This window comes from Phodopus roborovskii, unplaced genomic scaffold (assembly GCF_943737965.1).
Source record: "Phodopus roborovskii unplaced genomic scaffold, PHOROB, whole genome shotgun sequence".
NCBI lineage: Eukaryota > Metazoa > Chordata > Mammalia > Rodentia > Cricetidae > Phodopus > Phodopus roborovskii.
Window position 1 is genome coordinate 353,025 of NW_026125943.1, and position 12,662 is coordinate 365,686.

General features: G+C 34.4%; 1 protein-coding gene across 4 annotated transcripts in view; it reads right to left on the reverse strand.

Moving 5' to 3' along the window:
- Stag2 (stromal antigen 2) overlaps window positions 1-12,662 on the reverse strand; it is a 114,818-nt gene that overhangs the window by 11,760 nt on the left and 90,396 nt on the right. For all 4 annotated transcript variants that reach the window (XM_051179094.1, XM_051179097.1, XM_051179096.1 and 1 more), the window contains exons 24-29: window positions 12,327-12,501; window positions 9,569-9,708; window positions 8,141-8,242; window positions 6,038-6,186; window positions 4,581-4,709; window positions 1,840-2,063 (exon numbers count right to left, since the gene is read on the reverse strand). In XM_051179094.1, coding sequence (XP_051035051.1) covers window positions 1,840-2,063; window positions 4,581-4,709; window positions 6,038-6,186; window positions 8,141-8,242; window positions 9,569-9,708; window positions 12,327-12,501 — 919 coding nt within the window. The remainder of the gene's footprint in view (window positions 1-1,839; window positions 2,064-4,580; window positions 4,710-6,037; window positions 6,187-8,140; window positions 8,243-9,568; window positions 9,709-12,326; window positions 12,502-12,662) is intronic.

Below are 12,662 nucleotides of genomic sequence, written 5' to 3' on the forward strand. Positions count from 1 at the left end.
GACTGACTGTACATGAACTTCATTACCTGTACAGTGTTTTAGTTTTGAGGATAAATGTGCTCATACCCAAGTAATCAAGGTATTAGACATAAACTGCATGTAATATAATGTAGTAAGACTATTTTGAGTTCTACTAAGTTCAGGGTCATTATCAATTGACCTGACATTTATCCATCCATTCACACACACACACACACACACACACACACACACACACATCTGTCTCTCTCCCTCTCTCTACCTGATTACTTATTTATGTTTTGTTTTTCAAGACAGGGTTTCTCTGGGCAGCTCTGGCTGTCCTGGAACTTGCTTTGTAGACCAGGCTGATCTCAAAACATAGTGATCCCCTGCTTATGCCTCCCAAGCACCGGCATTAAAGTTATGAACTACCACCACCCACATCTTCCACTCATTTATTAATGGCAATTTATATATAGATATTCAAATACCTAAAAAGATCATTTATATTGTCTGTAAAAATTTCATTTCATTAATAATATATTTGTAAGATGTTATATAAGTACTAATGTATAAAAATGTTGCAAAGACTATAAAGGAGTGATGTTGTGTCTCAACACAAATTGTTAAATATTCAAAGAAAAGCTTCTTGAGGTGTATAATCATATTCAAGATATATCCTTTTAATTTGCTAACTTATTGACTAGAAATGATACTTCTTATAGTTTCTTAACAAGCATCACATTCCAATTTTAGGGCTCTTTCTTCAGTTGCAGATAGGCTGGGACTTCATAGCCAGGCTTAAAATTCTAAAGTTTGATATGTTAATGTGTTATGATTAGAAAAGGACACTGAAATCAATTAGCAAACAAATTTTAGTACTACACACTTTACACTGGTAGTCCCATCCCTTGGAAAAATTGACAAGAGGTTCATAAGTTCAATACCAGCTCGGGATATAAAACAAGGCTCTGTCTCACGAAAACAAAACAAAAAAATGATGTGAAGGCATGTATCCTTTCCCTGGAATCTCCTAGCCAAAACATTAAAGGAGTTATACAACACTGGAAGCTTCTACATCCTCTTTTACAATAATAGCTCTTGGAGCTTGTGGGATGCTGATATGGAGACAATATAAATGGGTTCTGAGACAATCCAGGTGAAGTCAGATACATAAGTGAAGATGCTTCCATACAAATGAAGCCACCAGCCTTTAGGCTCTTCTAGATTAGGCACCACATCCTTACCATGTCAAATCTTGAGCCTGTTTCTCAGCAATCATAACTATAAGCGATCCTGACAACTATCCTCAGTTGTTTAAGAGCTACCAAGAAAAGAAAAATGTCCCATACTGAACCACTTTTTGGGTGCTATAGACAGGAGTACTTAGCCAAACACAAAGACTTTCCTAAAACCTACTTTCGCCTTACAGCAGTGTAGTTCTTACAGCCTACCACCACAAAGCATAAGCATCCCTACATATGTGACAATATCACTTTAATTTCTATCATATTCTTTACAGTTATTTCATTATTTCTGAACCGAAATACAGCTTTTTCTCAATGTTCTGTTACAATAAAATGATCTGATCTCTCATACTGGAACCATTTTCATATACATACGGTACAGAACAGTGACTTAAAGGGTAACAATCTATCTGTATTACTTCTCATCTGAAAATGGAGAATGTGACAGAAAGAGTTGACAGAACTGATTGCTATGGATGTAAACTGGTTGAAACAGCACATTTAGGCATAATTAATACACTATACAAGCTACTGTTGAGTAACTTTTTCACATGAAAAGCAAGGTGTCTCAATGACAATTCAGTTGGTCAACAGTAAGAATAAATTTCAACAGTATTAACTATGTCCTTACGGAGAGCAAGCTGCATGCCTTCAACAACTTTCCGTTTTCCTGTAGACGGTTTTGATTTTTTACTCCGTACAGTTGACCCCCGACTGCTCATTCCACTAATGACTGACATGGTATCATCATCACCACCAGCTAGCAAGGAATTTCGGTAAGACATCAGAGGAAGCCATACATCTTCTCTTCGGAGTGACATCTGAAAGGTCATGAACTTTTCCAAATAAACATACCTAAAAAAGAAGTAGAAACTATTAACTTTGATGCACAGAGCTGCTAGTTCAAGCAACACAACCTCATAAGAACCTGCATCTAGTACTTTATTACTTAATCTCAACCACAGCAGCACAATAAAGAGAAAAATGTCCTGAAAAAACCTCAAATTAAATGAAATACATGAGAGTTTTTCAGCTTAACATTTGTTAAATATCTGCTATGTCCTTGGTACTAAATAAACATATATATTCCCTATCTATTAAACTTCAGCTTGGTGGAAAACATATATCTACACTTGAATCCAAATTACCTTAAGCTTTTTTATATAAAATTCTAACACTAAAATTTAACTAATATTCATATGATTACGGTGTGCCAAGCACTTTTCTCAAGTTTCTTTAACAAATCTTACAATTTTATAAGGAAAACATTCTCTCCATTTTAGATGAAGAAATAAAGACTTAAGACAAATTAATGTGACCATAATCATAAAAATGGCAGTGTCGTCATGATTTGGATCCCAGGGTCAGTATGACACTAGAACTTAAGAAAGGCCATATTATGCTTAGATAAACTTACAAACTATACTATAAAATTCAAATATTTGTAGTAATTAGAATAAATAATTCTAATCATTTCAGATTTATCTCCCTTTGTGCTAACCATCCAATATATCTGAGAATCATATTTTGAGCCGAAATAAACTGACTGGTAGAAAACTTAGAGCTCTACACCCACTATATCCCCTAACAGGGTATTAACAATGAGGAAGCTACAGACATGCTCAGTGGGCTAAAGAGTACTTGGTCTGCAATTATGTGAACCTGGGTTCAGTTGCAAATACCATAAATATAGCACTGGGGCACAGAGACAGGTGAATTATTAGAGGTTGGTGGACAATAGGGCTAAGAAAACGTGTCGAAGGGAAGACACCCAACAGATTGCTCTAGCTTCCACACACACATGTATGCATGTACCTATACATTCATGTACATGCACCACAAATAGGAAAACACCTCCATAAACAAAAATAAACAAATAAGTAAGTAGCCTCTGTGGAAGCCATTCCTGTTTCTCTTCTATTTATCTTTGTACCTGGGTTTCCACTAAGCTGATTTTTTTTTTTAAAACAGATAACATATAGTTTCTGTAAGCTTTCTTGTTTGTACTCAACACTATACTTCAAAGTCAACCAATTTTGACAATATTCCATAACCTGAGCCATTATGGTCATATTCTAGGAGGAGAGGTTATTTTGAGATTTTCATATTCAAATATTATAACATTCACTGTCCTTTAATAGTTCTTATTATATGCATGGTTCAAAGATTTTATACAGTGTGTACATATGAAATAAGTGACTGAGCCTGGAGACAGAAAAAACGTAAACTTTACTAAGTAAAGTTTAGATCATTCCAAAACTAATCATATAACAATTTATGTCACCAATAATGTATACGCAGTTCTATTGCCCCATATCCTTAAAATTATTGAATCCTATCAGAGTTATTCAGATTTGATCATCTGTTAGAGAAGAAATAGAATTATTTAATGAGAATTTCTCTGATTAATAGTTTAAGATTTATGTTTGAAAGGCAAAGGCTTAGATGATCTGAGTTTAATGCTAGGGACCCAGAGAGTAGAAAGAAGGTACAATCATTCACAGGTTGTATTCTGACCTACATGTGTGTTCTAGCCCACATGTATGTGCATACACATGTAATACACATACAACTTTAAAAACGTTTTTAAATATGGGAAAGAAACTCTCACTATGTTGCTAAGGCTGCCCTGGAATCCTTCTCAGTCCCCCAAATCCCCAAATAGGTAGGTCAACAGGCACACAGGACACTGCATCTAGGCAATGCAATTTTTCACTACAACAACTTTATATACAATAAAGTGCAGAGAAACCAATAATAGAGTTGGATCTCTATTACAAATGAATGTATGCATGGAATCTACATACTCATATCCCCTTAGCCCTTGAAAGTACTTAACTCTTTTCCCAGTCAATAGATCCAAACCTCTAAGTAAACATTTAGTTTTGTCTACTTTAAAACTGCAAATGATATTGTTAAACTATGTAGCATTTCTAATTTTCTACACCCTTATACCTCAAGAAGGTAGGGGTGAGAGCAGGGATTATAAAGTCTATCTCAACAGTTACCATTTTAGTAAATTATCACACAGCAATTTCTTTAAACACTAACTTGAGGAGAAGAGGAGTTAGAGGGAAAAAAAAACAGGTGGCAGGTTTTTTGTTTTGTTTTTTGTTTTTGTGATTTGCAGAACAGCCACAATTCACAATACATAATGAAACAGGATACGCCTGTCCTGTAAACGCTACCTTAGCTGGGATAGATCAAGAATTCAGCTAAGAATACACAAAGCACTCCAGTTATATCTCAAAAGTCACAAAAACACTGGGAGTCAAACTCACAACACTAAAGAGCAGTACTGTGTACAGAATACAGTAAAAATTTTAAAAACTGATGAGGTGAAAAACAAAAGTTTTATAAGCTAATACATACACTGTTCTTTTATCTTGACGGAGCAGTTTAGAAGAAAATTCACTGAGAATATCAAGAAATGCCAAATTTAAAGGTGGATGGCTCTCCCCTTGTGGATTAGGCTCCTTAAAAGCAAACTCTATGCCATCTCTGTAAAGGAAATAAAAGAAATATGATGTTTACTTTAGTTGCAAATACTTTAAAATTTAAAAATAAAAGTTCATCTAAAAATCATATCAGCATGTCATTATAACACAAAATAACACACACATACACACCAGTTAGCCATGAGGTATATGTGGTTTGGCTTAATCTACATTGTTTTCTGTTTTTTTTTTTTTTTTTTTTAATGATCTCTTTTTATAACACAGGTTAGCACTGAACTTAGGATTCTACTGCTTAGGCCTCCCAAATCCTGGGATTACAAAAGTATGCCAAAAAAGCTTAGCATATACTCTGTACTCGAATATTCTTTCCCACAAAATAGCCCAAATTCTTGCACATACTAATCAACATATTACCCATGATATATTTTTTCCATAGGGCTATCTTAAAAGTGAATAATGCCTACTTATAACTTACAGAAAGCTTTAAAATAAAACAAAAACATTAAACTCTAATCAAGGCCCACTTTAACCACACTAATATCACTATAAATACCACAATTGATCACCTTTGTGCTTTATCAAAATATAACACAGTAGAAACCCAATGAAGATGAAACTGGGAAAGAAAGGCTATGCATGGGTCTGCATTATGTCCTCTGTATAGATATTATGGTTGTTGTTTTTGTGGGACTACTAACAATGGGTGTTGGGGTGTTCCTGACTCTTTCATCTGCTCTTCAAACCTTTTTCTTCTACTGGGTTGCCCTGTCCAGCCTCAATGAGGGTCTGTGCCTGGTCTTATTGCAACTTGTTACGCCACATTCAGTGGATATTCCTCAGAGGCCTGTTCTTATATGAAGAGACATTAAGGAAAAGAAATGGTTATAGGTAAGGGGGGGGGGGGTTGGAGATAAAGGGAGGAGTAGAAGGAATGAAAACTGAAGTCGGAAAATTGAGGTTAGGATGTATTAAAACAAAAACTGGAAAAAAGAAAAAAGAAAGGAAAAAGAAAGCAGGCTTTCCTGAAACTCACACTATAGACCAGGCTGGCCTAGAATTCAGAGATATGCTTGCCTCTGCCTCCCAAGTGCTAGGACTAAAGGCGTTCACTGTCGCCCCCCCCCAGCATGTAATGTAAGAAGCTTATAAACCCGGGAAGAGCAGGAGGAGGGAAAGGAGTAAGAGCTGGGATTGGTATGTAAAATGAGAACAGATTATTTCAAAATTAAAAAAAAATACATATCCTAAAAAAGAGAAGTTTATAAAGTAATAATGAAACAAGTTTAACTAGCCATTCCAAACAAAGATTAGACAAAAAAGGAAGATACATGAAAATACAAGCACTGAATAAAGTATGAGGAGATTGATTACTTGTGTAGCATGGCAATGGCTTCTCTTGTTTTCAATTGGTCAAGTCCAAAAGTTAAAGCAAAACGTCGAGCGAGTTCTTTTATTCCACTAAATGTTGAAGATGATCTATCGAAATTATAGCCATTCTCTTGTATCATCTCATTAAAAAGCTGTTTGGAAAAAAAAGACAATGTCAGTATTTTTGGTAAGTATGAATTAACCTAATTAGAAAATGATATACTGCACTGATAATATCAAAAACTAAAAAAATTATCCAAAATGGGCATAATTGCATCACATCACTTATTTAAAATAGAGATACCACTATCAGTTGGTATTAAGTGGGTACAAACACATATTAAAACATACAGAAAGGAAAGCCCATTATAAGCTATTACACAACTATGTTCTGCTTTTTTGGTAACAGTGATGAAATCAAGGGTCTCATGAATGCTATCTTTACACCATAAACTTCCATCATAAAGTAGCAGAAGCAAAAAATAAATAAATAAATAAATAAAGTAGCAGAAGCTTTTGAACTATCATATCCTGTAACTTAGTAATCCAAAGACTTGATCCAAAAGAAATATTTAGTCCTATTTATTATTTATAAAAGACCTCAACACCTGTTTATAATTTATAATCCATCTAAAAAATGGAGTATTATATAACTATTACAATGACAAAAATATCTACATACCAAGGAAAATAAAATAATTATTTCAAAGAGATTTCAACACTCCTATGTTCACTATATTAGAACAGTTATTAACAATACCATGAGATAGAACTAACTTCATTGTCCACACATTAATGAACAAGTAATGTACCACATACAAATGCAGCAAACACACAAAGTATTATTTAGCATTTAAAAGGTAATTTTTTAAGGTAGAAATTATAAGTTATTTTCAAAAGACTGGATGAATGCAGAAGACAATCCATTAAGTGAAACAAGGTAGGCATAGAAAAACAAATATCATGTGGTCAAACTTAATAGAACCTCACAAAGTGGAAGCCAAAGATACAGACAATAAAGTAATTACTGCTACAAAATAGGGCAGTGGAATAGGAACCATCAATTAAAATGATTAGGTTCCAGAAATTAACTCTACAATATAATGAGTATAGTTAACAATGAGAGAGATACTACAGGGATAAGGATATGGCTGAGTGGTAGAGAGCATCTGCCTAACAAGCACAAGGCCCAGCACCGCAGTCAAAAGAAACCACATAAAGGCACACGCACAAACACACATGCACACACACAAACACACATTTTCTTTCTTCCACAAAAATATCGTATACTTAAACATTGCTATCCAGGTATAGTGTCACAGATCTCTAACTCCTGCCCACAAAAGACTAACACAAAAGGAATTCCAGGTCAGGATATCCTGGGCAACCGAGAGACAACAGCAAGATAATTTAATGGGTAAAGGTCTTGTCACCTGTTGATCTAATTTGATCCCCATAACTCACAAGGTAGATGAAGAGAACCAACCCTCCCAAGTTGTCCTGAGATCTGCACATGTACAATTTGGCACATTTACACACACACACACACACACACACACACACACACACACACACACAGAGTTTAACAGGGAAGGAGGCTGGGAACGTGACTTAGTGGATGAAGTTGACCAAAGTCCAAATCCTAGCACCCAAGTGGATGTGGAACTCTGCACTCTACCTATAATCCTAGGTTAAGCAAGGTCCAGGATCAGTGAGAGACCCAGCTCAGTAAAGGAGAATAATCAAAGACAATACTTTTAAAAAAGAAAGAAAACCACAATATCTGTCCTCCACATTTGTAACTGAAAACATACTTATTCACGCACACACACTCCACATAAACATACAACAAGAAAAAAAGACCAATAAAATTTCTCAGAGTGGATTAAAATGATCTTATTTCAAGTTATGAATGAGGTAATGAGTAAGACAATTAGCCAGAGTAAATCATTTCACATGTGTATAAACTTCCTGTACTATATTTTATCTACTAGTGAGTGAGCGTGAATATTTTGGAATGCTACTTTGTGAATTGTCTGCTGTATCCTTTGCCCAGTTTCAATTGTTACATTTGTGATGTTAACTTAAGCTGATATTCAGTCTTACCTGCTGCAAACTGAGAATGAGGGTCTTAGCACATTGAATTTTGTCAATTTGCCTTGTTTTACTCATTGTCTCTTTGATGATATCTCCATAATCATTATAATACTAGAAAAAGAAATAGATGCAAATTAGAGTTTACTCTCTGAAAATTATTGAACAATAAGACTAAGTTTAAGGTAATCCTCTAAGCACAAAAAAGTATGCCTTTGTACTTTCAAAGACAGGAATTTTTAAACTAAAGGTTTTAAGGTCATGTTGATTTTTAATGAGATCCTAGCCAAATTAATAATTTGGTTATAGGATAAATAGCCTATGAACAGCATATAAAAGAAAATTGATGTGACTGAAATTTGCATTACATAAAAATGTACATTTTTCTAATTTATAACACCTATATAAATAACTATCAAAGAAAACAGAAGAATATACAGGAAAAATGCACTATTTTTAAGACGATGTTTAGTGAGTAACTGGCCTGGAACTCCCTATGTTGACTAAGCTGACCTTAAACTTACAGAGATCTGACACCACACCTACATTATAGATTTTGTCAGCTGTACCTTTTAATAAAGTTGAGGCCAAATATAGAGATAATAAAAATTCTCCATGATGTGGGGGGAAAAAAAAAAGCTGACCTCACTCAATTCACATATAAATGTAAAACCTTAAGTTTGTCAAAAAAAAAAAATTGATGTGCCTTATAATGTAAAAGTCATTCATCATGCCAAAGGATATAACAACTTTTAAGTGATGCTAAACTTTCCTGTAGTAAAATATTAATAATAAAAAATTAAATTGGCCTTACCAAGTTATATGTATTTTTATTTATAGAGAGTAAAGACACTGGGTGTAGTGGCTCAGGCCTTAAATCCCACAGTTGGAAGGAAGACACATATGGGTTCAAATCCAGCCTGGGCTACATAGTGAGTTCAGGGCAGACAGCTAAATAGTGAAACCCTGACTCAAAAGAGGAAAAAAAGTAAAAGCTTCAAAATTACATTCAATATATGTTTTTACTTGAGAAAATATTAGAACATCTTCTAACATGGGCCATGTTCTTTTAGTATAATTTAAAATATTCTCTGAAGTCCTGCTTCAAAAGAGAGTATCTCAGTTTTAAAAGTTATGAGTAGCTTCTAACTCATAAAGAAGTATTTTCATCATGAATGCAATTTCTTATGATTACAGTTAACCTGGGATGGGTCATTTTCTAACATACAAAATGCAAATAATCACAAAACAAAATGTCCATCAACTAAATGAGTACAGATATGAGAAAATGTTACTCAAAATGTTAATTGACTTAAGATAAATACTTAACACTACACAAAAGTAATTCAGTATTTAAAAACTTGCAATGGCGACAACACAGTCAAGCCATTATTAAAACTTCTTTTAAGCATGAACAGTACAGTACATTTTCAACCTTACCTTCATATACTGCTTGAAGATATCTGCAGCTGTATTCATCTCCACCACAGTATATACAATTAGCTTACAAAATGCTGCAAGTAAATTTCTTCTCTTGTGCAAAGCTTCAATTTTACTGGCTTCATCCTCTTGCTGACCATCTGCAGGGGAAGCCCAAGAGTCCCAATAATAAATCCATCTTGCATTTTACTTCAATCATATTTTTAACATACACTGACCCTCAAATAATCGTAATGGAAAAGGAGCAGAACAAAGTAGTGAAAGAAATTGATGATTATTATCACTAAGCTCATCTAATTCATTCTTAGAGTTTTACAAAAGGACTTTGGGAGCACATTCCCCATGGAGGGCTACTCCCTTAGCCTAGAGGCAGGAGGCAGGGCTTAGACCCTATTCCAAATGACTTGACAGATTTAGATGATCCCTCCTGGAAGACCTCACCCTCTCTGTGGAGTGGGTGGGGAATGGGATGGGGGCGAGTCAGTGGCCATGGGAGGATGGGAAGTAGAGGGAACTGGGATTGATATGTAAAATAAGAAAAAAAATAAGAAAAGGGAAGAAAAGTAAAGAAAGACCTGTATTTGATTAAGGCTAACTAACAGTAAAATATAAAGCAAGTACAATAAAAAGAAAGATAATCTCAAAATTTAAGTTTGCTGTAAAACATTTAAAGCATTTATATGGAAGTTAACAACAGAACATTTCTTAACAGAAAACTTCCAAGTAAAATGGAAATATATAATGAACACCAATTTTATGACTGGTTATTTCTAGGTAAAAGTTAAGAAAAAACTACTGGAGAAGAGACACAAATTAGGGTATGTCTTCCCCCCCCAAAATAAACTACAAATGTAGCTAAATTTGAGAAAGATGGGTGAGTGTATACAAATGTGTAATAATGTATATTTTCCTATAGAACAAAAATATATTTCATTTAAAAAGCTTAACATAAAAAGGTGTCTAAGCACTGAAGACAGAAAGCCAAATTCAAGGAAGTTCCTACAAAACTGAAGCTCACTTTCATTTGATATGCAATGGTCTAAATGAAGCCAACACTGTATTTAACTAACACAACTTTCCATGATATTTTAGAATTCAACTATGACCATGCATACAATTTTTAAAAAGACTTTCTCATCTTTACATATGGATTTTATAGATGTCAACTTCTATTAAAGTTGCCAACCTGATGAACCTCCTCTATATAACTACACTTTATACAAGCTTTCATTACCTTTAAAACTATTTGATTTCAGATGCCTTCTACTTTAATTCTTGAGGGAAAAGCCAGCCAGTCTCTCTCTCTCTCTCTCTCTCTCTCTCTCTCTCTCTCTCTCTCTCTCTCTCTCTCTCTCTCTCTCTTCCCCATCAAAGGCATCCTGTGATCAGTAAGTCTTTGTTTAATGAATATGAACAGTGTCTGTGCTACTGATGTTAAATATTAAGGAAGCAGTCTCCTGTACCTATTTGTTCAAGGGAACCTCCCACTTTCCCTTCTAAGAGGTTCAGCCGGATTTATGTTGAGGTCTTTGATCCATATGGACTTGAGTTTTGTGCATGGCAATAGACATGGGCCTATCTGTAGTCTTCTACACACCATCATCTAGTTGTGCTAACACCATCTGTCGAAGATGCTTTCCTCCTCCCATTGTTTACTTTTAGCTGTTGTCAAAAAGCAGGTGTTCATAGGTGTGTGGGTTAATATCAGGATTTTTTTATCTGTCTATTGTTGTGCCAATATCAAGCTGTTTTCAGGACTATAGCTCTATAGAAGAGCTTGAAGTCAGGGATGGTGATGCCTCCTGAAGTTCCTTTAATTGTACAGGGTTGGTTTGGCTATTCTGGGTCTTTTTTTTTTTTCCTCAAATAAAGTTGTGTATTGTTCTTTCAAGGTCAGTGAAGAATTGTGCTGGGATATTATGGGGATTGCATTGAATCTGAAGATTGCTTTTGGCAAGATTGCCATTTTTACTATGTTTATCCCACCTACCCAAGAGCATGTACCAACAGCTGTGAGTGAAAGGCGAAAAACTAAAAGCATAAATGTTCAGTGTATCCAACTTTTGATACTGTCATGCACATATGTGCACATTCATAACTATCCTCAGATACACGCAGCTAGAGTACCAAAGGGTAGACATACTTGATGAACATCATTAATAGATTGTCAATCATACTTTTGGTTACTCTGTGTTTCCCAGTTGTATTCTAGGTATGCTACATTGTGAGCAAAAATATTCATATTCTTAAATATGGATCTCAAGACAAATCTAGAATTTTATGTTCTTTTTGGAATTAATATAAAGTGATGAATTAATATATGAAGAAAAAAGCAGAATGAAAACACCAATTATTACTTGGTCTTCCATGACCTCATATTAAAGTAAAGGAGCAGGCCATATAATATGGAGAATATGATATATGAAGACTAACTTAAAACAAAGCTGAATAGTTTTATTTTTGAATTGTGATTATTTTGTACTGCCCCGAGATCAGTTTAAAACACTACTTCTAACATTCAAAGATCACATGATCACTAAATATGAAAGTCTAAGACTCATAAGGAGATTCAAATTAGAAATGTAACAGCACTAGTGAGAAGCATATATTTACCTTGAAAGCATATACTCTGCAACACCTTATCATCTTTATTCGAGCTCTATAACCCTGATATTCTAGAATGCAGACCTGGTTGCATATTGAATTTCACTAATATTGTTAACATATACACATAATGAGATGATGAAAATAAAATTACCTGCACTATTACTATCATCATCTTGCTCAATGAAGACATGATCCAAAATAAAGCTGAGCAACTCAGACTGCAATGAAGAATCAGGAGTATAAACTAATGGTTCTAACATGTCACGCCCTCCAGACATAATCTGATGACTGAAGATCATCAATATATCACATAGAATAGTGAAGGCCTGTTAAAATAAAGGGGAAAATGTTAACAAGTTCCTTAGCAAATTTCATAAATGAAATAAAAGAATATATTTAGCTTCGGGGGAAATCTAATTTTCTGTATTTGAAATTATTAAGTTAGTTGTTTTCTTAAGATTTTTAAAGCTCAAGCCAGGAGGTGGTG